Genomic DNA, 26496 nt, shown 5'->3' on the forward strand with positions numbered 1-26496 from the left:
CTGTATATCAGATCCCAGGGCTTTTTTTAAGGCAGTTGGAGATGTTCAGAAGCAGTACGGTAGGATGGTTTATATGGGGGGCAGAGAGGCAGATGGGTAGGTGTTGCACTACTGTGCGTTGTGTCCATTTACCCATCAATTCCCCACTTTCTCCTTTGTATATTTAAGACGCAGGGAGCGATATGCTCACAGCCTGTTACCTAGCTCCGTATCTGTGTGTCTAAATATGCATGTGTATATAGAAACTGTTGGGAGAAAAATAGGGTATCTTCTGGCTTCCCGATCCTCTTTGTCTTAGTGTAGTCCAGCACTTCTCCATCAGAAGCATACCTCTTACTATATTAGTCCTTTGTATTAATTTTTCTTTCCATGATAATTGTTAATGTTGGCCTAACTTAGCCTGTTTATTCATGTCTTTTGGCTGCCTTCTTACTGCTTCTTACCTGCCTTTATCTAATTTCTCTTAGCTTCTCATCAGTCCTCGTTGCCTTGGTGACAACCACTTGCCTTGGAAAACCCATAGCTGTAGCACTCCCTACCAGCTTTTTGTGCTGGAAAACTTTGCTCAGGGGTGGCTTGGATGTATTAAATCTTTGTATGTTATCCAAGCAGAGTAGACAGGTATGCATGGGCTGTGATCGGAAGAGCCGTGTCATATATGCAGTGATAACCATCCCTCTCCTTCAGAAATGACATCCAGATCATGGTCCCAATCCACCCAGTAAAATACCTGAAGAAAACCACCAAAGCACAGTCAAGTTGTAGGACAGAAAAGTGAATTGCTTAGCATGATTCAGAATGCAGGCACAAGTCCAGGGTACTCTGGCTGGCTCAGCAGTGCCTACACCTCCCTCTTTTGCTTGAGCCTCCCTGTTGGAAGATCTACCTCTGAAAGGTCATCTTCCACCTTGTTGAAGCCGGGAGGAGTCTGCCCTGTGGGACCCCAGAACCTGTGCTGTCCACGCTGCCTGTAGTGGTGTGACAAAAAACCACTTTAGGCAGTTATTCGCATTTCCACCTTTCTATGTTATTTCTGCATTTTGTAACCATTCCAATGAGTTTCACAGGTGGATGAGTGTTCGCTGTCCCATCTTAAAAACTGGGTACCTGAAACACAAGGAAGAGAAGGGCCATTTTCATGGAGTTTCTCGGGCACTGATGGTTTAAACTGAGTGTGATATCGCCGAAACCAGTGACAGAACTGAGCTGTAAATTGCCAGATTTCCAGGTTTGCATTCAGTCTATTAGATAACAGCTCCCCCTTGAGGGAAACTTCTTTTATTAATAAATTCATTACACGGCTATTCTGTCATTGGAGTTCTTGTGTGGATAGGTTTGAGATTCACGATTTCACCAGGCTGCATAAGATGAAACAGACTCACGGTGGCTGTGTTGTGTCCTAACCAGCTGGCTACAGCTGGGAATAGCGAGGTGGTTCTGCCAGTGGCTTGCTCTGTTGCTTCGGGATGTTGCTTAATTCTCAGAGTTCATCAAAGTGCAACTTGGAGCTCAATAAAGTAGCAAAAGCTGGCACTTTTGGAAGAAAACACCCCACATTCCTTGTGTACCTGTCTGTGCTAATTTGTGCTGCTCCTCTCTGTGCTTGCATTAACACTTGTGTGGTTGCACAGGGACAGGGTGGGAAATTGGCCTGAATGAAAAATAACTCTGGAAATGAAGGTGGTGGCAGGAGTGGCTGAAGGGTGAGGGGAAGCAGGCTGGCTTCTTTCAGCAGCAGCGTTGGCTAGTGCTGGTTTAAAGTGCTCATCAAACTGCAGGCTCAACTCAGCATTTGTAAAACCGAATTAATGATGGGAAACCCTTTTAATTGTACAAAGGAAGATAGCTAGCTAAGAGTTAAGTAGCTGTGTGTTTATTTTACTTAAGTAATCAATCAGTCAGACTGCTTTCCATTTTCTAAGTATTGTATAAACTTCATATGCAGAGGAATTACATCAAGATAATTTTGTTCTCCCTTTTTCAATCAAGATAGTAATATAGCTTGGATTTAAATCTTGAATGCATTAGGAAAGGTAACAAAAATAACCTTGATTATAAGTAGTCTCCTAGTCTTTTAATCTGTACTTTTCAGTTTGTTAATACAATGTTTGACGTGAATTCAATGCTTGTTCTTCACAAAACTAATTAAAAAATACAGCAGGTATGGTGAAAGATTTAAATTACAACTGGTCTGTGGTCAAACATTTTGATGACAACAGCATTGCTTCCTATGAGATGTGATTTTGTTTATTAAAAAAAAAAAAAGTTAAAGAAAACCAATTTGAAGGAAAAATTTAAGCCAGACCAAATTGCCATGTATATAATTATGGAAAATACTTTACACACATAAAAACCATTCTTGGAAAAAAGCACACAATCTGTGAAATTCTATTCCAGATTCTGCAAAGTTGTAATTTACTTTTCCATGTTGTTATTGCTATTCTGTGTTATTCTGAGCATCCTTTAAAGTACAGTAGTATTTACCTGTAGTAAGTAGTATTTACTGTAAAAAAACCTGTTGTAATCCATTTCCAAGGGTGGGAAAAAATATACTTTTGTCTTTACAAAATACCACAAAGTGTAAAAGAAATAGTAGGTGCTGTGTTGTCAGCCAGAAGTGCAAAAGATTTTCAGAAGTTTCAGGAAGCCTGAAATCTTTCAGGTTACTCTTCTTGTTTAGATGCTTCTTTATATGGACATTAAACAACTTTTTTGTAGAAGGGTATTAGTACTCAGAATACAGTTCAGAGAATTACTCTGAGTAAAGGAGTTGAGCTCCTGACAATGTTAGGTCCAAATTCAGATTGCACATGTTGACCCCTTTTGTACCACCTGCAAGATCTGTCTATGGTGCTTTCAAGAATACTGTTCCAGAAATTTGGCCTTAACTAAATAGTCTTCAAATAAACCATTAACATGTATTTAACAAAAAGCAACAACAACATTAACTTGCACAGCTGCTGCCACAGACTGAGTAATCCTTCTGGTGAATTATCTTAGAAGAGCAGAGTCCTGGCCTGGAAAGATGTGAACACAAGATGCCATTGAAATATGGTTTTAGGTGGAATCTGTGTGGAGATGAAAAGTTAGTAGCATTTTTAGAGAGAAGCAAATTCTCCTGGCCTTCTAGATGGGTATTTGTACCAAACTTAAGCTCATTGAAAGCATTCAAGAAGGAATATAAGTATGTAGTATATCCGGCTTCATTGCCTGGTGACAAGCTGTCACTTACTGTCCTCTTTTAATAAACTTTTCTGTGCAAATTCCTACCACAAAACTCATTATGTTCATGCCAGTGTGCCATTGAATATAACAGCAGCGCATATTAGAGCCAAGGACGTTGTAGGGTCCTGGATACTTTTATTATCGTTACAAATGGAAATTTTCTTCAGGGCATGTTTTAGAAGTCCAGGATGTGCTGTATGAAAATGTAAAGGCTAAAAATAACACTGCTGTGCCAAACCACTAGGGAGGTAGTTCAGCATAATCTAAATGTAATTAAAATGAATACCCTTGCTAAATGTCAAAGATACGCAACCAGTCAGAGAGGCTGTAGAGAATGAGGCATCTAAGAAAATAGTGAAGGAAAAGTAACAGACGTGTTCGTGTATGGAGAGAGATACTGCAATGCATTTCATGGCTGAGGAAATGGAGACCTGTGTCCTCATGCCACCACACTTCAGGTGAAATGACCTGCTGAGCTAAGGCATTTGAGCTGAACTCTTTACAAGTGCTATTAGCTGACTTCCCTGCTTCCCATTTTATTAGCCTGTGTGATTGGAAAGTGTTTAGCATTATATGCTGAGTTTTCAATGAATACTTTGCATTAAAAGTAGTGTACAAAGGAAGCTTGATGCCAGCCTTCATTTTAAGCTTTTTTTAATGCATCTGGATTTAACTTCAGCAAATGAAGTATGAGAGCTGTCATATCAGAAGCAGTAAATGTGTATCAGACTAACTGGCAGTCTATGACAAATGTGTCAGTTCAGCGAATTCACTATAAATCTTGTCAGCCTTCTAGGTTAACTTGCCCCTCCACCCTGTATTCAACAAATGGGTGCCAAATTTTGAGCTTCATTAAGCAGTTGCTTTATTTACATCTGCAAAGTGTCTGTATAATAATAGTTCAGTGCTCACACAACTGTGCGTGCCAGCAAGCCCCTGGACACAGAGTGTAGATTAGGTATCCGTCTAGGAGGTGCACCACCACAACCTGGTGGTGTCTGACAAATAAAAGGGAGCGCTGTGTGAGCAGAGCACACATGGCCCTTGACACCTGCAATAACAGAATGTCCCACTGAAGTTTGGGCCCTAATTATAGATGCAGCTGGATATAGGCCATGCAGCCAATATTTGCCTTAAGAAAAAGATAGCGGTGGTTTCTACTTGCATGTATTTTGTTTGTTTTTCTGTCATGACTGACTTGTTTTACATTTAGCAATTTGAATGTGTTTTAGTGCAGTTCCTCGTTGCCCTCTCAAGGAGGAGGAGAGAGGCAGACTAATTGTTAGTTGCCTGACCCAAAGCTTTTGCATCTTGCAGTCATGCTTGCAACAGCACAACTCCTAAAGCTTGAGATCTGAGAAGAGTCACCAGACCACAGATGTTTTTGCAATGAAACTGTGCACCTCCTAGAAAGTCACTGTGGTGCAAGTAATGATAGATAGTGTTTTCATTTTGCTGCACAAAAGGGTCAAAATGGCATGGGGAGTCCATGACAGACCAGCAGAAAATGTTGGTTCTGAAAGAAAATTTATTTCATAGCTTCAGGGGAAAGTTTGGGTGCTGCGAACAGATTGCCTTTGTCATTGTGTAAAAATGTGTTGGTTGTAAGGTGATGCTAGATGTCAGGCAGTCAGCGTATGTATGATAGAGCTTGGTACCTAAACAGATGTTAAACCAAACTTGGTAGAGTGCTTATTGCATTGTGTTTAGATGCATTTTCTGGAAGCATTCCTCTTAGCATGAAGATCAGGCAAATTGTTTAAACTTCCTTCCTATCTGCAACCCAGAAATGTTGGTCTTCACTGAGATCATCTTTTCAGTGTCTTCCATCTTATGGAAAAGAACATTTTATAGCACGCTCCTGTTTTGAGGTGTGCTTGTAGCAGCATTTGGGTGGGGGTTTTTTCCTTTCTTTTTTTTTTCCTGATCCTCTACTGTAATGTTTGATTCACTGTTTTCTGTCACTCGTGCGTGGGTCAGTTGCTGTATGTAAGGGAACCTGTTGTATGGGGTGACACATCCTGTTTGGACCGCTGTGTGAATTCTCAGTGGACGTATCTGTGTTAGTAACTGGGGGTAATTAAGGCTCTGCTGGCTCCTTCGGACACTCTTTCCCTCCCCCCCTCGCCCTCCCTTCTTCTTCCAGAGATGGCCTCTCTACATAATTCCATTAAAGTGATTGTGCTCTGAGGGGTGGACTGAGGGGCAGTGCTCTCATCTTTCAAAGCAGGACCAATGAGCTATGTGCTTTCCACTGGGCAGCAACAAAAGAAAAGGTCTCTCAGAAGAAAAGACGAGCACAAAAGATCAAAATTAGGTGTTTGTCCAGGCCTCTGGTATTGCTTTCAAGTTAGCTTTCGAGGGCTCACTTTGAAAACGGTGAGCCAGGCTAGTTAACATAAGGGTGTCTGCTAGTTTTAGAGTGCGTTGTTAGAATAATATTGGAAGAGAGCTTTTTGCTTGTGCAATTTACCGGTTCTCTGAAGTGCAAGAGAAACGCAGGGACTGATTGAAAACGTTGCAGGCATAGTGGGAATGCTCTATGCCCGTAAGGAAATCGGGCAAACTTAAAATCGTTGAGATTTGCTTCACTTTTTAAAAGATTAGAGCCATTTAGATGGTTCTTGTTTCCGTACCTCCAAAAGGCTAAAATGCTGTATGCCGGGAATTCGTCCTGCCCGCTAGCCCTCCCCCCACGCTTTTTTTTGTATAAAGCTGCTATTGCTGATGGTGGGCAGTAGGAGAGGTGATGTTTTTACAGCAAGGGGGTGTGAGGTGTTGTTTGTCCTGGGGCCCTCTAAGGGGATAGCGCAAAGCTACAAAAGGGATACAGACCCTTTTCAGATTTAGACAAATAAGCGCGAGCCATCCAAAGCCGTGGAAAGCCAGACCATTTAGCTGGATCAATTCACATATGTCATATGTTCTATTTTCTACCCAAATAAACTTTTACAATGTTGTACAAAGAACAAACTGCTTAGTTTCTACTTCAGTTATTTGGTTTGCAAAGGAAAACATGAGTATTACAGACAGTCTTTGTTCCATCTAACTGTTTAAAGTTACCTTTAAATTGAAAAAGAAACCATGAAATGTAAAATATTGGCGATTTGTAACCTCTCAAACTATTTTAATCTGATGTTAAAAAGTTGTTGAAATTGAATTGAAATTCCAACTCCTTTAAAAATAGAAGTAATTAAATATAATTATCTGAAGCTAGTAATAATACTTAGAAATTACATACCCAGAGAGCCTTGACAAGATTTAAAAAATAGTAATAGAACAGGATAGCTAAACTGTGTTTATTTGCTTAATCGTATGTATTTGAGCAAGGTAAAAGGGCATTTTTTAGAAAAGAGAAATAAAATCCAGTACTAAAAATCTGAGAGGAACTACCTGCTTCTGAGAGGAACAGACCTGAATCTGTATCATCCTTCTACTTCCCGGCTTTATGTTACTGTTTGGCTTGATGCGCTTCTCTCTGTCCCTTTTGTCTAGTGTATTTGAAATGTATTTGCTTATTTTCCTAATAAGTTTCTGCTGTATTTACATTACTTTGCTTCAAAAGTACATTTTTAAGGATAGTATTTCTCAGTGCTCTTCCTTTCCCACCCTTCCCCCTTAATAATTCCCCTGGACCTCAGTTGCTTGGAGCAGACTTTGGCTAGCCCCAGATTCGATGTCAAAGGCCGTGACCCGATGTCAGAGCAGCCCATGCTGCTGGCCTCTTCTTTGAATAATTATCTGGAGTTTATTGTGTTGAAGGGACGGGCTTGGGGGCAGCACAGTCACCCTGGCAAACCAGACCAATGAGCTATCCAGCCGGACCACTACCCAACAATGGACCTGTAGGTTACACAAAAAATCCAGCAGCACAAAAGATTAAATTAAAAATGGACATTTGGCCACAGAAGTTTTGTCCTTAGAACAACCATTTTTTCAGCCTTTTGAGTGTAGTGTGGTTTTGATACCTTTAATTGAAAGGAAAAAAGTATTATTTAAAATTTTGTATGTGAGCTAGAATAAAACTGAAATATTTTTCTTATCCCCTTCCCCAGCTGTTAGAATCGCCGCATTGGATGTAGCTTAAGAAGTTGTTTCTAGTCACTGAACTTGACTGAGAACATCAAGCCACTGAACTTTTTTGGTTTTTTGCCTCTAGAAATTCTGTGCAATCCTAATTCTTATAGAAACAAGAACAAAGCCCCCGATGCTTTTATTTCTATCAATACTTTCCTTTTAAAGTGCTGAGAGCAAGGATGTTCAAAACAGGTATGAAAGTACGCTCAGTATCCAGACTTAATGAGTCAACAGTAAATGATAGTAAAACGTCCATTTTCTTTGGGCTTCCTTATCTTTTCCCCTCCCCAAAGAGGACTTAAAAAGTCTGAAATCCAGATTGTGGAGTGCTGTCTCTTCTTATCAGGACTGAATGAAAGGCTGTTGGAGGTGGACTCACTGTTCTGGAGGGGTAGGAAAAAAAAAAAGTTCTTTCATGGTCTGACCTCAGATTCTTTCTTAATTTTATCTAGCCCTGACCTGTTGGCTCTGCTCTGGCTCCTTTCAAGGCCTTCGGAGCTTCACAAACATGCAGCAGCTGAAGGAAACGATGACAGGGCTTTTAGGGGTTGCAATATTACACTCTCTTGTAACCTTGGCTAAGTAGCCTGTAAACAGATGCTTTCTATGAAGCATTTGCCAGAAAGCCAAAATTTTGGCTGTTGATATCAGCAAACATGGCTCTGTAACGCTCTTGATTTAGAACTCTTCATTTTGTATTCAAGATAAGCTCCAGCTGAATGAACAGTTACCCAGAGCATGTGTCATGTACAATGTGGTAGTGGAACCTGCTGTTACAAGTTTTATACTTATCTTTAATGCTATAAATGTACCTGGAATATAAGAATCATATGAAGACAGATTATAAAAATCTGACTGCGATAAATTCAGTTTGGTCTTTTGCAGAAAACTGATTTGAAGATAATGTTAAAATGTAATCAGGACATTTGCATTTCTATGTATTCTTTTGAGAAGGGAGGATGGAATTACATATGGATTGGGATTTTTCATTGGCTGTGTTGTTAGTGTCGTGCTGCTTTAAGCTTAGAGGGTTTTAATTATGTAATAGAATGTATTGAGGATGGAACTTTTTGTTCCATTGTGAATATGGAAGTGACTTTATTGTTCTTAGTAACTTTTCCTAAAAGTTCAGTCTGTGCAATCTTAGTAATTTAAGAATGAGGTAGTTGCATTAAAAAGTACTTCACCAGCTGCAAAGTGATTCGAAGCACATTTTTGTTTTTAGTTGTTTAACTGCTAATACAGGCATTTAATCTTTGATGCCTCTAGTTTTTCCAGCTGTGTTCATTGGAAGTGCATGAGGACACCATCTGGCAGTAATGAGGTATAACTCTACCAGATGGAACTAACCCATGTTGGTTGGAGAGATGTTTCTTCCTCTCCCCATGTCACCTTTATCACTAGGGAAATGTCTTCAAAGCAGAAGACCTTTTTTCCACCCCACCCCCCAGATAATGGTAGCTGCTACAGCAGTCATTGCAGCAAAACCTGGGTTTTCAGTGGGTATTTTTCAGGGGCCAGTAACTGTCAACAGAAGCACCATTTATTCTATTGTGGAACAATGCCAGATTGTTTTATATGTTTTTTTTGTGTATTTGTCTCAATGTTTTAGAAGAACTGAAGAACTAAGTTTGAGACAGTAACTCAGTGGAATTCCATGGAATACACTAACATACGCTAAAACTAGTTTTCTGGCATGAGAAGATAACAACTCCGTAGTTGCTTTTGCCTACCATTGTGTATGTATTTACTGGACCATTTATATTTTTCTAAGCTTTGAAAACTGGGCTCTGTGTGTTTAATCCATGTTTAACTAATAAATACATATAATTTGAACATATTAACTTCTTAAGTTTTGGAAAAGAAAATGGGAAAATCTGAATATGAGTATTTCTGACAGACAGCTGCTTTGTAGTAGCAACTTCTCCCTTTACTGAAAGAGAAATGAAGATTTACGTAGAAGCAAGGCTGATGGTAGTAGTAAAGAATACTAAATAACTTTGAGCTGGTGCAACAAAATGTGGATGTTCCGATGGACTGTAGAGCAATAGGACTGCTAATGAATCAACTCTCAATTCTTCATGATATTTTTGCAGTTTCTCTCAGTTTCTTGCGTCCAGACAGACAAGCAGCTGTGGTTCTCCCCCCATGCTGGGAAATGAAATGACTTGTCACACAACCAGGGTTGGAACATCTGAGTGCACTGTGGTATTTTTCTTGAAGAATCTGTTTTTACAACATTAACACCAGTAACTGCTATGAGCTTCCTATCTGCTTTCTGAGAAGCTGAACATAGTCTCTTAAGATTGTATCTCCAGAATGTAGTAAGACAGTAAGATATGCAAGTAAATCATTGTCATCCAAACTCTTACCAAGCTTCAGCTGCTGTAATGTTTAATGTTTTTTCCAAGTTACAATCCATGTTTTAAATGATAGTTCAACTTAATTTTTTTGCTTATATTTGCAGTATTTAGCTTTGCCATAGTTTTGCTATAAGGTATGGAACCTATTCATAGACTCACAAAACAAAGAGAAGGCTCCCCCACGTGTCTTGCTGCTGAAAGACCTACCAGGGTTGAGTCTGCAGGGCTCACTGCAGATTTTTATGGGAGAGTGAATGACAGGATATGAGATTCCACAGGAGTATCATCAGAGAGCGGTGACCTACCTACAAAAACTGCCATAGGAAAATGAGGCTGATCCTACATAAATTGTGAAACAGTGATTTTTGGGACAGTATCTGTTTCGATAATTTGAAATTTCAATATAAGGCATATTTAGCTTTTTCCTACTCTTACTTTATAGCAGTAGTATTACCAGAGGCAAAATTTGTGCCTCTTGTTGAACTATTATTCATGTGTTTTTAATACTGACAGGTTTTGGTTATACAAAAAGGGTGTGTGAGGCAGATCCATTGTACCATGTGAAACGATGCCAGCTTATCACCTCCAGCCTATAATGTCTTTTAAGACAGTCTCTGTGTACTCCAGAGGCAGTCTTGTAATAAAATTCATGAATTAGCTCTAGCATGTTTGTATCAACATCAGTGCTGGCCTCTTGGTTTGTACAAACAGTGTAGTTTTTGCGTCCTTTCTAACCAGCTGATTTAAGTAATAACAATAAAAATGCCTATTAAAAAGCTATAGGTAGGTGCTGTGACACTTAATTTTACAACTGCCTAATACCAGCAGCACTAAAAAAAACCAAACTAAACCAAACCATATTCAACAGAAACAAATTAACGTTAAAAAATTCAGCCAGTGGGTAAATAGGCTACATAATTGGTCACCTTAGGTCTGGGAACAAGCCTTCAACCACTACACAAATGCTGGCAATTGCAAGAGAATTAATTGAAATGACTCAGTATTACCAACTGTTCAGAGAAAGTTTGGAAATGCGGAGGTGAAATCTTGATGTGAGGTTTTTTTCACTTTAACTGAATTTATGTGTTGAATGGGTTGAGTAAATCACTGCACCTGATTTTTTTTCTGAATAGCAGTGATCTTCTGTGGAAAGATGTGTTACTTCTGGGTCTGTTAGGAGCATGACTGATGGCCTCAATACTCGCTTCCCTGTTTTCTGAGCCTCTCAAGCCTCCTGTTGCTGTATAATGTGCATGGATGGCACACACTAAATTTGAGACTGTCAGGCCCCCAGGTGGCCAAGCTATCCCCAATCTTTTATCAATGATTTATGTGTAAATGATTCAGGATACCTATGCTGGTTAAAGGCAAGAAAGCTCCTGAAGTTTGTTTTCTCTCTAAGGATGTGTCTGGCTTTTATGCCAAGTTTGTACTGGGATTGCCATTGAGGAGTAAATCATATCATAAGCCTGTAAATTAAGCCAACAATTGTTAAAAATATTCTAAACAGAGGCTACTTCAGACAAAAAAATATTTTCAACCACTTCATAAAACAAATAGTGTGCAGGTATCTGTTGGAACTGGAGGGAGACCTTTGGCTATTGGCTATTTTGTTTTGCATTTGATGAAGCTATGCTCAACATGGAACAGCGTCTCAGCAAGTATTTTGAATTGGTCTTCGCTCATGTTATACATGTAATCTGTGAAACAAGTTTCACATCAATTTCTTTTGCTGCTCAGTACACTGTCTTTAAAATGCTCTTATATTCTCCTTTTTAGATTACTATAACATTCAGGCATTTCTGGGGCAGTACATAATGCAGCCCTCCTCAGTTGCTCAACTACAGATACCAGCAGATGGTTTTTCAACGATAGGAGCAGTAATGTGTGACATCTTAAAAATTCTGATATCACTTTTGGATTGAACTAGTCTTGCTACCAATTGAACCATGATGTCCTGAAGTGGAAATAACCTTGTTTTTTAGATGGTAGAGACTAGTTGGGAGGCTTTATTTTTAAACAGGTTCTTCTATATAAAGATAATTCTTTTTGAAACTTCTTGCATTATACAGGAGTAAGATGAATGGTATTCAACATTGTGCTTTTTCTAAATATAGAGTGTTAAAGACACTTAAAAATAAGAGTTTAAAAAAAGTGTTTTTCTCAAAGACATTTGAATTTTTTTTGTGGGAGTTACATTTTTTGCTTTTCTCCCACATCCCATTATTCTTCCTCTCCCCCCCAATCAAGTGTTAATGAGGAATTCAGGTTTTTAAAAAAAAAAAAAAAAAGGGCAATGAGGATAAACAGACCTCACAGGCTCCTCATTCAGCTCAGCAGGGCACTAGACCTTAGCTATTCTTCATTTCACAGTGAAGATGATCAGTTCTGGGTGACCACTTTCAAAGGGCACAGAGTTTTTGAAGGTGCTCAGCAGGATGATAAATTGTCGTGTCTGTCATCCTGTGTCTTGCGGAAATGCAGCAGGGGTCTCTTCTGCAGGAACTTGTAAAGAAAAAGATAGACTGCGACACTTGGCTGGCTGGATGCTACCTGCTTATGTGGAATCTGTTCAAGGGTCTGCTAAATAGTACCGGAATTCAAGTTTCTTCTAAGAATGGATGGGAGAATCGATTATTATAACAACCTCCAAAGCATAATCCTACTGAGATCTTAAAGATGTCTTGAGGGCCTCTTTTTAAAATTTTGGCTTTGTTTTTGAGTATTTCAGTTACGTGCTAAATATACATATTCCTACCATAGGTTAAGAAGCCTGGGAAGGTATATATTTCTGCTTTTCTGAGATGCGTGCTGTAATTTGCCTCAATAAGCCACTATAATTTGATTTTGATGTATCTAAATCACTTGGTACTTTTGAAGTGCAGTTTTTTGGTTGGGCTCAGTGTTTTTAAATGCACCTTCCCTTCACACATCTTTTGTTTTTTACAAATTTTTAAGAGATTGCAATGATTTACATATAATATCTTACTATCTTTCTGAATTTTCAGTATTAAAATTCCATATTTTCTTTTATCACATGCTTAAGGTTATTCTGTGTGTTTGTGTCCATCTCCTTTTCTCTGATTTTAATTTGTTGGCTCGGAACGACTGATGTCTGTTGTTAAAGTGATATGTAAAGTGAAAAAAAACTTCAAAGCAAATGAGAATTTTACTCTAGTTTAAAAAAAAAATCTCTTTTTTTGACATTTTGTTATTTGTATTGTCTACTTGTGATGCTAAAGTCTATTTGAAAAGGGAATGGGCTTCTCTTGCCCATTCTACCATTAGTGTTAAACACATCAAAGAAATACTTTGATCCAAATTTAAGAACACCTTTTCTTTTACACCTGTGTTTAGATTTTGGTAAAATATCTTTTAAAAATAAACATACATAGAGATGTATACTCTACCTAGCGGTATCTCATTTAAAGCTGATGTTGGTAACTACATCATAAAAAGATTGTCTTATTTCAAAATAAAAATGAAAAGATTTTACAAAATGCATTATGAAATCACTACGCTGTCTTTATGGAAACATAAATCGAGTTGTTGAGATTGTATTGCTGGTGCAGAGACTGCAGAGGGAGCTAACGATCTGATGTAAACAAAAGTCGTATTTGTGGTGAAGAAATGTCAAGGATTTGTGTTCCTGCTTATTTTATGAGAGGCCATATCGAATCTCAGCTAAAATGAGAAAGAGGAGAGCTTATTTTGAGAAGGGATAATATTATGGTATTTTAGGGCAAGGAAAAAAGAAATAAACAAGATCAGCACAGTTATATAACATCTGAACCTTCTGAAAATCTTAATAGAAAGAAAGAGGTTCATGACAATAGAAGAGAATGTCCCAGTACCTACATCAGTACTGGGGTGAAGTTTAGCCGAACCCAGAAGAGCTTGTATGTACTAGTAGCAAACGCTACCACCTTGCAAATCATCATTGTATGGAAGGGATTTGTTGCAAATACCATCGCAAGGGAGTAGGCTGCGGAGAAGCAGTGCAGCCATCCTGGTGGCTTGCACTCTAATCACCTGCGGGTACCCCACGCCATCTCCACTTACAGAAAGCTCAAGGCTTCTAAATCATTTCTCTGTAGTAATTTTTCACTTGGATCAAGGCCAGTGTATCATTAACAGAACTGAGAGAAGCAGCAAACTGCAATATGGGTACCCAAAGACGTGGGCAGAGAAAGGGAAATAGGGAGACCCTTTAACCTAGGAACAGCGACCTTCTAAGAATGCCAGAATCAGCTTTCAAGAAAACATGTGGAAGCGGAAGTTGTTAGCCAAAGGCATTATTAACAATCGCTGTTGTTTCACAGTATACCTCCTCTCGGAACTGGGAACCAAAATATTTCCCATTTCTTTGCTGGGTCCTGTCTTCCTGCCTTAGTTTTGATTGCCCTGCTTCATTACAGCCTGCTTATCCAGAAATAAATGTTGGTTTCTGTGGACCTCATGCTATTTGTTTTAACAAATCTTTATTGGAGACTGAAAGCACTTTCAATATGCTGAATCATACTATTAAATCTAGCTCTGTAGCTGTGAAGGTGTGATTTTGTTACAGACAGAAATGTGATATTTATCTTACTCCCACTGATTTCTGTTACAAACTTCTGTTTCAGGCTATCGAAAGCAAGACTAGGAGATATGTGACTGACTCTGGGCAAAGATTCAGGGGAATTCGCAGGGCTGGAGAAAAGACAGGCTTCCAGGCATCCAGCCTGTTAATCAGTCTACTGATTGTAGCAGACAAGTTTTGAACCAAACTTGCAGGAGAATCAAGTTATCTCACTATCTGTAGAAGTCTGAAAGTCCTTATTTTTTTATTTGAGTCTAATTATTCCTTTTCTCTTTGTGCAGATCCTAGAAGAAAGTATCATGTAAGGCTGCTCGCATATAACAGTATGGAAGAAGGTTATCAGGCAGACCAAACAGTCAGCACTCCAGGATGTGTCTGTAAGTGTTGTAGATACATGAAGAATTTACTAAGAACTGAGCTGTTTCAAGGTCTCAGCAGCTCTGTGTTTTTGACCTATAAATAATCAATTAATTCAGTGTAAAACAGAGAATGAGAAAGATTATATCTGTGACAAATACTCTCCTAGTCATTCTGCAACTGAGACAGTCTCCTGTGTTCATGAACTGCAGCTGAGGAAACAAGATAGCTACCAAGCATATTTTCCTCCCCTATTGGATTGTCTGCATCAGCTAACCAGTGATGTATCATGTATCTTATGAGAGATTTATTTCTCTCCCTTGTCTCTGTTTATAGTTTTGACTTTGTTTTTGGCTAAAGAAGTGGGACTACAGAAGTAATATGCGACATGTATTGGGTTAGGAGGGATCTTTAATAGCTAGAATCAGATTCCTGGGTCTGAATAGCAGGTGGTGCTGGGTAGGGGCAGATTTGAATCTAACCTGTGGGCTCAGACCTGTCTCTTAATCTTACCAGTATCTGTATACAGTTCATTAAATAATTTGTGCTCCTTGTTCGTTTTAAACAGCTGTCCGTGATCGCATGGTGCCACCACCACCACCTCCTCACCACCTCTATGCCAAAGCTAACACTTCATCTTCTATCTACCTTCACTGGGGAAAGCCTGCCTTTACATCTGCGCAAGTCATTAACTACACAATCCGCTGCAACCCGGTGGGGCTGCAGAATGCTTCTCTGGTTCTCTACCTTCAAACGTAAGTGCAGCACTACTAATAAGTCTTGGTTTCCCATTTCCAGATCCTTCCCACTCAGTTTCTACTCTTCCTGCCCTCTCTTAATAGCCTTTTACTATAGCAACTTTTATCTCCCTTAGAGGACTGTGTGTTTTGCCCAGTGGCTGCTAGTTCTGTTTCTTGGTTTATTTAAGACATGTTCGTAGAACAGCTTAATTCTCTACCCGTGATCCTTGCGTTGGATCCCTGGAGAAGCTCTTGAATTTTTAATGGCTTTTTAGCTGTCTAAGTTGAATTTAATTATAAGCTCTTCTTCAGCCAAACAAAATTGAATACCTATTTTATAGGTAGCTTGTCTGGGCAAAGATGGGATTTAGCCCAGTGTCTGATTTTAAGACTGGAAACAAGAATTTTTGAGTTTTGAGGGCTTGAGCGTGTTATTATGGGAATGCCACATTCCTGAGTGTGTGGCACCCTGCCAGGAGAAAGCTGAGTAGGAACTACAGCTTGCTTTTCAGAGAAGCAATGCGTGAGCCAGAGTGGCAGAACAGGGAAGAAATTCTGCCTAGGCTTGGTGTTCAACGCTCTGCCCAGGTGGTATGGGAGCAGAAGACACTGCTCCATTGTGACTGCCTATGCTGGGAGCCATGACGCTGTTGAGAGAATCCACATGTGTGTAGCTCCCTCAATACTTGGGTTTACTCAAGCCTTCTAAATAAGAAAAATGCTGTCTTAAAAGATAGTTTCCATCCTAATACTGATGGTCTTCTCTTCAAAGAACACATCCCCTGCTGTATAACTCCTGACTTCACGATTAGACACAGTATAATCACCATGTAAAATTCTTAGTGTGCAATATGGAGCATAGCAATAAATGCCGCTCTTTGTGATAGGATGAGACTGTTGCAAATATTGGTGACTGCCTTTGCAGTATGGAAGATGAAAATACTAAATGAGATTTAATAAAGCAATATCTGTAGAGTAACACCATTTTAAATTGAGATTTAATCTCAACTTGGGTATTATCACCTGGAATTAACCCTGGTGTATATGAAAGATTTCCCCCTGCCCCCAGAATCAAAGTAAAGCAGAACGTCTACAATTGACTTTGCGATCAAATAGTAAACTACAATATTACAATTAATATAATCAATTTTACAATTATTAAATTACCAAATATGACTAGAAGATGAGTAGGGAACATTCATATTTGTGGGAGAAATTGTGGGAGGACGAAGGAAACTGCACAAGGCACAACTGTCGTTGTAAGTTTGCTAACTGCACAAAGGCACAATTATTATGAGCTTGCTGAAGAATGCACAAAAAGTAGAACAAGGTCGGGTGTACGTGACTGATAACAGGAGGGCGATGTGACTGAAGACAGAGTGCAAGACAGCATGCAGGCGGAGGAAACTATTCCCGTGATTAGAGGACTTTATCCAATTAGACTATTGTTTAAGTGCGTGAACGGCACATGTTAACCAATCAACAAATGGCTTATGCGTGAGTAGATACTAGAAACATATATAACCGAGTGTTGAGCAGTTAATAAACGGAGAAATCGTTTGATCCACAGTATCTGTGTTGGTCCGTTTTCTCCCCAGGGTGAGTCCCTGGCGCTGTGTCGTTTTCCCTAGATTGTCGCAGCGGAGAAAGTGCGACGTATTCTACAGACATCCCCTACACATGAGGTGATAGAAGCCAGAAGTGGAAGGGGAAGTTGCACACATAGCGTATGTCTGTTCTGTGAACTGAGAAGCAGATCAGGAATAGCCGATGGAGCCAACAGCATGTGCCTTTTCAGCCGTGGTGCTGGTTGTAGTTTAAGTGTTACTCCATCTTGAAGCATAGTGTCCTACAGACAAATGTGGAAGAAGTTAAGTTTGGGATACTTGCTGGTGATCTGGGCAAGAATATTCTTGGACTTGCTTGTGTATCAGCTCTACAAACAACCTGTATAAAAACTGGAGCTCAAGTCAACCGATAGCAGACATAATATGCTCCAGAGAGCTCCAGGGTTAGTACAATTACATTTTCAGGTGGACAGCGCAGATGGAGCATGTGTCTGGACTTGAACTGGTTTGTCTTGTGTTGAACTGACAGTGAGAATCTACTCACAGTGACTAAGAGATAACATTTGAGTTTGGGATCTTAAGTCAATTGCTGGTGTTAAATTTATTTTATTCCTTCATCTGTACAGGTCAGAGACTCACATGTTAGTTCAAGGTCTTGAGCCAAAAACCATGTATGAATTTGCAGTTCGGCTGCATGTGGACCAGCTCTCCAGTCCCTGGAGTCCAGTAGTCTACCATACTACCCTTCCAGAAGGTAAGGCACTAGGAGAGGACCACGTGGTTCTAAAAAGAAAGCTCTGTAACCCAAATGGCCTAAAAAATCGCTTATTAATTTTTAAGCTGTCTGTAGGAGAGAGAAATACTTACCTCTGAGATACAGATATTGCTCTTCTCAGTGAGAGACAGAAAAATGCTGTCAGGGAAATCCTTGTTTTGGGAATGTGAAATTCTTTTGCAAAATCTACCTAAAATCAGCAATGATTTTTATGTAAAATGTGATATACTTACACCATTAGCACCCACTGAATGGAAATAACTTGAATAAAAAATTTAAAATATGTATTGAACAGGCATGGCTGATTCATAGGCATTTTGAAAGTGTATTTTAAAACCCAGACATTTTAGAAACTGTAAGAAAATTACATATCTACTGCCCTAGCTTCTAGTTTGCTTTTCTGTCAGCTTGGTCAGTTAAAAAATTAAAATTAGAAAATTAAAATTAGAAAATTAAAAAACTTCAGTTTCATGTTCTCAGCATTGCAATGTTTGGGATGGGTAATAGTTCGCAGGGTGATGATGTGGTTTTTTGTCAGAAACTGTTTCCTTCTGGAGTTGAAGGAAAAATATGAAATTTGCTTTCACAAAATCTAAGCTATTGACCAGATCAGAGTTAACAGAAGAGTTTCTCTTGAGAAGCAGTATGTGTTTGTTTATATGTTGTTTATCTGTGGTGTAGCAGTACCCATTAGGTCTGCACATCAGTTTCTTTCTGAGCAATTTAATTGCATGTAAATTAGGTTAGCCTAATAGCATTGTGTTACTGTTCTCACAGCACCATCTGGCCCTCCAGTAGGAGTGAAGGTGACTTTGATAGAGGATGATACTGCTTTGGTTTCCTGGAAGCCACCTGATGGTCCTGAAACAGTTGTTACACGATATACTATCCTCTATGCATCCAGGAAGTCTTGGATTGCTGGGGAATGGCAAGTGTTGCACAGAGAAGGTAAACTAAAATCATAAACCTATGAACTGGACTAACAATGATGCTACTTATAAGATGCTTTGTTACTTTCAGCTCCCTTGGACTACAATAAGAAAGAAATTCATACAAGTGTTCACATAAAAGTTACAATTAATTTAGAATTATTCCCATGGTTGTGATGAAAATGTATTAAAAACCATTTAATACTCAGAAGGTGAGGGGAGAGGGGCTGTGTTGCTTTGGAGCTCAGTGTGTGCATGTGAACCAAAATGTTTTCATAAATCCAATTACATCCATCTTAGTTCTGTTGTAACCATGATTGTGATGGTTTCATTTTGTAAATGCGCTTTTTCAAATCTGAAGTCTCCGAGATGCCCTGCTCTCCAGAAAGAAATTTATAAATGTGCCTATATGGGTTTATATATTTCTTTTGATCACTGCCAATCCAGTTAGCTCAGTTTGCTTAATGAACTTTCCCCTACTCCCAGTAAATTGCTCTGCAAATTCAATTTAACTCTCTGGCTCTGTTCTACCGCTGAGCCCCAGCTAGCTAATCTAACAGTAACTCAAGTATGGTGATACGAACTGCAGTCACATCTTTGTGATTAGATGTAGATATAGTCTAAATTTTTATAGACACTTTCCAGAATAATACTATGATTTGAAAAGCTGCATCAAGAACAGATTTCTACTATAGCCAGTGTCCTGGTTTCAGCTGGGATAGAGTTAATTGTCTTCCTAGCAGGTGGTACAGTGCTATGTTTTGAGTTCAGTATGAGAAGAATGTTGATAACACTGATGTTTTCAGTTGTTGCTAAGTAGTGTTTAGACTGAAGTCAAGGATTTTTCAGCTTCTCATGCCCAGCCAGCGAGAAAGCTGGAGGGGCACAAGAAGTTGGCACAGGACACAGCCAGGGCAGCTGACCCAAACTGGCCAACGGGGTATTCCATACCATGGGACGTCACATCTAGTATAGGAACTGGGGGGAGTGGGGGCGGGGGGATCGCCGCTTGGGGACTAACTGGGTGTTGATCGGCGGGTGGTGAGCAATTGCATTGTGCATCATTTGTATATTCCAGTCCTTTTATCATTACTGCTGTCACTTTATTAGTGTTATCATTATCTTTATTAGTGTCTTCTTTTTATATTCTATTAAACCGTTCTTAACCCATGAGTTTTACTTCTTTTCCTGATTTTCTCCCCCATCCCACTGGGTGGGGGGAGAGTGAGTGAGCGGCCGTGTGGTGCTTAGTTGCTGGCTGGGGTTAAACCATGACAGCCATAAAAAAAGAAAAAGGCCTTTACTGTTTGGTTGGTATTCAAAATAGAGGCAGTTCAGAATAATGTTCTAATAATGTATTAAACCAGAGAGGGAAGCTCAGTGCTACAGAGTGAAGTCATGTGCTTGAGTAGCTTATTTAAGAGGATTGTCCAGGAAGAGTTATTATTTTGTTGTTCTGTGTTGTTTCATGGCTGAAAGCTTAGTTGTCAGCAGAGAGTGAGGCTTTAAATTTTCTGTGGAGAAAATGCATAAAACTTAGTAAGTGTTCACTCACAGAAGACAATTTCACCATGAGAGAGAGTGAACTGTTTAGTTCAAAGATGGTGGTTGTCTTTTGTGCTGCTTCTGAAGAGAGGATGAAGGACTAAGCCATTTTGAAAGGTGGCAGTGCTGCTTTGTCTTTGCTGGAGCAGAATGGTATTTGTCAGGCTGGCCTCAAATAGAATGGTCAGCTGTGAAGAATAACAGCAAAATGGTTATTAATCTTAAGCAAAATTTGTGAAAAATAACTAGTCTCTGAAATATCAATGAGGTCTAACTATAGGAGGAAGATTAGAGCCCATGTTTTTTCACTGTTAAAATTGTTCAAAGAAACAGTGACATAAAGTTGTCCCATTAAATTGTTGAAAGAAAGTGATGTAAAGTTCTTATATTAAAGGACTAATTTAATAATAATTTTTACTCACTAAAAACCCCACAGATTTAAATTCATAGAGAGCTTATATTTGAAGAATAAATCTTGTCATTCTGGTGATGATACACTGTATTTGTTGTATGCAGCAAAGTGGCTGAATTGCTTTCAGGTATATACTTCAGCTCAACCATGGCTGTGAAACTGAATAGCATCTCAAATAGTATTTTACCATAGATATTTCGGATGAGGGGATGGCAATAACAGTAAACATTTTCATGTGTTCCCACACTGAAAGCGTTGGAGGGAATGAGCAAATGGAGACCTATAAATCTCAGTATATTACTATGTCCATCAATGTTAGAGTCACTAATTTTGTATTTTGACAGATATATTAGGGTTTGAGGCATGGCATGGAATTTGGGCATCTTGACACATTGGGACAATCTGTAATGCTCTTAGGTAAAGTACAGATGAAGAAGTCTGTGAAAGAAAATTAGTATGTAGAAGTAAAATTGGGCAAATACTGTGATAGTCCTGTGACAGTCCTTCATAGGTAATTTGACGTAAAAGCAGGGTTTGCAGTTTTTAATGCATTTATTCTGATAAGATCAGCTAACCCTATGCAATAAATAGCATTGTTGTGTTTAGAGACTAAACTTGTTCTGCAGAAGATTTGTGAAATCTTAACCCCCCATTCCTTTCCCATACCTTCAAACCCTGCCTCCCAAATAAAAAAATTACTCCCCCCCCCAGCAAACCAAAACAAAAACCCACAGATCAACCCTACCACCTATAAAAGTCCTAGCATGGGCTTTAGTTTATGCATGAAAATTTCTACCAATCTACCTACTTAAAAACCAAAACCCATTAATTTGACTGAGCTTGTGCTAGGCATGGCAGAATTAGAAAATATAAATGCAGTTTGTTGCTGATTCGTGATGTGAGTTATCTTCCAGCCACCTCCCCCCCTTTTCTGTAGTTCTCTTCAAGTGGATCAGAAGTTATAGCCTTTACACACTTGGTGTGCAGTAAATCAGCACAAAGTGCTTACTTGCTTTAGCAATGCAGCAGATTTGAAAGGAGCTGGTGGAAAAGAGCCTGTAATATTGAAACGTGACCTTTCGCCCTTGCTGGTGCTAGATATTACAGCTCCTTTGGTTACAGATACCTCACATTTTACTTCAAATGCTTTCAGCTAATGGGTGTTTTTGATGGAAGAGCTGAAATAGCTTTTGAAGTAGCTTCCCTTTTGCCAAATGTATAATCTTTTCTGTCAACAAAACAACCTTACATTTTATACACTCCCATGATTCTATAAATTCTGGCTTCTGAAACTGATTTGAAAGGTTGAAATTTAGACTTAAGTCTGAGAAAGTAAGTGGAGTATGTGAAAGAGAACAAGGGATAGATTTGGTCCTGTAACTGCCACTATTTAGGGAAAGAAAAGCAATATATTTCTATGGTAGGAAGAAACACAGGCAATTTTAGAAAGGAATTGAAATTTTAAGCAGCAGTCTGCAGTCCCTGGACAGGCAAAGCTCTCACTGACTTTAATAGGAGTTTTGCCTGTCTAAGGACAATGCAAGTGAATCCTATTTATGTTCTTAATCTGTTTTTCCTGCCTTCAGGGACTTTAGGAAATGAATCCTTAGCATGCGAGAAAGACATTTTCTGTAATATTTTTAGTAGCACAGCTTAGATGCACAGTAATCAAGGAAGCCTACGCAAGTCTAAATAGGGTTTAATTTTATTTTAAAAGCATGCTATAATGTACTCTTTCAAATTTGTCCTGTTCATTTTACCAACTAGACCTGAAATTTGATAAACTGAACCTGAAACTTTCATTCACATTTATGGTACAGTGGATCTAGGAGAGGCACATAGGTTAGTATATGAGAGAGGTCTAACATTCTGGTTTCTCTGCCTGAAAGTCTGGTTAATGTTTGGAGCTTCTTTTCACAGATACGATCACAACATAAACACTATCACACTGAAATGCAGCTAGCGCTAGATTTAGGATTAGTATGCTATGTATTGTAGCCAATACTTGACTCTTGGTTTTGAACTATACTGGCACTTCACAGTATGCTGTGTTCAAACAGTATGGAGAGAAAGGACAGAAGGGTCAAGCAGGCAACTCCAGCATTCATTCTGTACCCTGTATACGCAGGTTAGAACGTATGAAAATGATCGCAGTCCTCAACCAAGATTTGGAGGTCGTATTGGAAAGAAAGTGTAGGTCCCAATGTCTAAATCTCAGTCTGTTCCCACAGATTTTGTCTAACTGGAACTGTTTATCAAATCTTTTCATAGGAGCAATGACCATGGCTTTGCTGGAAAACCTTGTAGCAGGAAATGTCTACTTGGTCAAAATAGCAGCCTCCAATGAAGTGGGAGAAGGACCCTTCTCAAATGCGGTAGAACTCGCTGTCCTGCCAAAGGCGACATCCGAGTCTAATCAGAGACCTAAACGCCTGGATTCAGGAGATTCTACAAGTCAGTAGCAATGTTTTGATTGTTGCTGTCACAAGTACCAGGAAAAAAGATCCCTGTTTGCTTTAGCTTGGAACTGCTTTCTGGGTAAACCATTCTGTTTTATGTGAGGCAGTCCTAACAGTGTAGCATTTTCTTCTAAATGAAACCATTTTGGAATTTTTATCTCGGTTCAACTCAGAACTGGTTTAATTCTTTTGCTCATAATTTGGAAGTTTGTCTTTCAAATGAGAATACGTAACTGTTTTGAATTTTACATCAATACCAACTTTGCAGCCACTCTTCTAAGGCAGTTCCTTTATTTGGTTTGAGGTACAAGTAGCACTGGGTCAGTTAGAACCAGACAGCATTTCAAATAAATCTGTTGAAATTTGCTGGTTCCTGGTATTCCAGCAACCCAAATCAACCAGTCAGTCAGTGATACACCAGCGTATATTTTCATCAAAGAAGTCAGCCCCACCTGGAGCTCTTTGGGGAAAACTTTGTGTTACATTGTGGAAATTAAGATAATGTCAGTGCTTTCTCCATATAAGGATGGAAGAACACATTGTCTTTGTCTGACATAGAATGGGATTTATCTTGGTGACTTGTTACAGATTTTAAAGCTATTTGGGGAGACAAGAGCTAGCAATTATTCAGGTACATGAACCTTTTAACCTTTCCTTGTTGCTCCACACTGAATTGTGATTAAAACACAGGGATTTTTCTTGCTCAGGCTTTCTCCCTTCCTGGAACTCAGTTATATTTTAGGCCTGAATAAGCAAATAGCGTCATGCCCTCAGGATTAGGTTAATAGACATATGATGTCAAAGCATAAACCAAAGTCAACCCTCCTAGGTGACAGTGGCTGGAATTCTCCAAGCCTTTTCCTTTTGTTGTCTAGTAGCACCCTGTAAGGAAGGGGTTGGAGTGAGCTCCTCTGCTCCATGTTGTAGGTCACTGAAAAGAGGCTGTGGTGTGCGGCAGTCCCTTCTTCCCCTCCCACACAAGGACTGCATACACTCCTCTGTTTGGTCTACAAATTTTATTTTCAAAAGTGTCAAAATGTATGACAGAGAAGGTCTGGAAATCTCATTAAAAGGAAGCATTTGTCTCTGTGGTTGTGACTGTAACCCTATTAATTTCCTGACAGGGAGCAGGGGGTAACTCTTCTTATTTACTGAGACTTTCTGTGTTCTTTTTTGCTATAGCTTACTCTGACTATTACCATCTGGACCAGAAATCAATGACTGGCATTGTTGTTGGGGTTTGCATAGCCTTGACCTGCATTCTTATCTGCATCCTGATCTTAATTTATCGCAGTAAAGCCAGGTATGTTTTTATTCTTGAAGATTGAGCTCTTTCTCAATGCACTGATTCTTGGGACATGCTGCCTTCTCCAAGAGTGCTAAATTCTATGAAGTACTCTGTCTCTTCACCTATTCCGACCAGCAGTGGAAACAAAGCACTTTGTTGGCTCTTCCTACTCTACCTGAGCTCCTTCTCCAATGAAAAGAATGAAGAACCCACAGAATCAGTGGTGCTTTGACAACTAAGTATGAGGCACGTTTCCAAATAAAAAACCCCTTTTGAGTCAGATAAGCATGATGCTTTACACCATCTGCTCCTGCTGTTTAACCCTCCAGCCTGCCCAGACCTGGTTTGCAAGGCTTTAGCCCTCTGGTGTTGCTGGACAAGAGGAACTCTGACATAAAGCAGTTCCATGATGCAGTTTCTTTGCAGTGGTGCAAGCCACCATCTGTCTGTCTTGTCACAAGCTGCTATGAGGCATAAACTGGCCCAGTGAGTCTGCCCATAACTTTGGGATCAGAACAAATGTAAGTTGCTTGAAATAATAAATTAAAAAACTGTCTGAAAGTATATTTTAGTAACAAGGGCTTTTTAGCATACATGCAGGAAAAAATATGGATTGGGAGACAGTCTCTGTGTAGCATGGTAGAAAGGTCTTAGTATCATTAGTGGTTACTTCCTCCAAGTAATATTACTAATCATGACAATTCCTGTCTGCACATAAGCTTGTAGCCTACTGTGTATGATTAACTGGAAGCACGTGTTATTTTTATCACAAGCAATAACATTTAAATTCCATGAGAGTTAGGAGTATCATATAACAAATGTAAATACCAAGAATATACCAATATTACTTGATTAATAATAGCTTTGAAGTTTATCCCTGATTTTTTTGTATTTTCTTCCTGTGGGTCAATTTTATTCCTGCTTAACATTGTGTAGGAAAACATCTGCTCCTAAACCTGTGCAGCAAAGCACTGACCAGCTGTCACATAACAGCATCTCATTAGCCAGTGCTAATGAGGTAGAGAAGAGTATTGAAGGAATTGCAGAGAATGAGGAATCCTTATTGCCAATGATAGTGGGAAACAGCTTCATCGATGCTAAGGTACTGTGAGCTTTACTCACTCCCAAAACAGAAATCTTTCTTTAGAATTCATTGCTATAACATCCGAGTCCTTATCAAAAGTAAAATGTGTACGCTACAAATCCACAGGAGGTTTTTTAATGGGGCAAGCACAAGTTTGGCAATACAGGGTCAAATTTTCAAGACTTAACTTAAAGTTGAGCTAGAGATCTGATTCAATACACTTGTCTTACACTGTACTCTGCAGATTGCAGAGTTTGGCTCTGGCACAACATCAAAGGATAAAAGCTCCATAGACTTAGGGCTGCTAGGTGGCCTCTGCTAGTCCAAAAGGAGATAGGTGAGAGAGTCCTTGTCAGCACCTAGTTCAGTAAGTGCCTGTGCACGATCTAGTCAAGTATGACACTAAGCAGGTGTTAAAGAAAATAGTGTTTTTCTGTATATTTACTGGTAAGACAATGTTACATTTTATAAACTCATATTTGGTCATATTATAAATTAATCTAGATGGCAGGATGTATCAGCGGATGGGTGGATGTGCAGAACCTTACAGTCCAGGAGTCCAGTGTGACAAAATCACATTGGCCTTGCTTTCACATGCAGACATACTGATTTAAGGCTTGTTCTGTACACACTGCAGACTTGAGTGGAGCTGCTCCCTGAGAATATATGCAAGAGCTGGGAAATGGAAATGGACCCCAGTAGTAGAGCAAGAGCAGTGGCTGGAATATTTTGCTGTGTGTTTGCAGTATTATAGCTGTTGGGTCTGGCCTGTGGGCTTGCCAGACTTAGTGGATCTGGTCTTGACTTATCTCGAGCAGTAGATGAATACCAGACCACAAAAACGTGACTAAGACGACATTTGTATTCCTTTTCAGTATGGAGCCAATAGGTAGGAATAGAAAAATATTTTCAAATATCTTTGAAATTTAGTTTGTTAAAATAAATGTCTGTGTGTCTTCCTCTATTGTAGGGGGGATCTGATCTGATTATTAACAGCTATGGGCCTGTCACAAAGACTAACTGCAAGAAAAGGTGGCTGTTTTTCCAAGATACTAAGAAGGTGAAGACTGAGGAGGTAATTGGTCTATTGGG

General features: G+C 39.3%; 1 protein-coding gene across 1 annotated transcript in view; it reads left to right on the top strand.

The window, feature by feature from the left end:
- Positions 1-26496, top strand: part of PRTG (protogenin) — an 88055-nt gene that overhangs the window by 59508 nt on the left and 2051 nt on the right. Inside the window, 8 exon segments of the mRNA XM_030016074.1 lie at positions 14529-14624; positions 15173-15359; positions 17539-17666; positions 18465-18635; positions 22845-23027; positions 24215-24335; positions 25257-25422; positions 26375-26479. Of these exon segments, the coding sequence (XP_029871934.1) occupies positions 14529-14624; positions 15173-15359; positions 17539-17666; positions 18465-18635; positions 22845-23027; positions 24215-24335; positions 25257-25422; positions 26375-26479 (1157 nt within the window).

This window comes from Aquila chrysaetos, chromosome 5 (genome assembly GCF_900496995.4).
Source record: "Aquila chrysaetos chrysaetos chromosome 5, bAquChr1.4, whole genome shotgun sequence".
NCBI lineage: Eukaryota > Metazoa > Chordata > Aves > Accipitriformes > Accipitridae > Aquila > Aquila chrysaetos.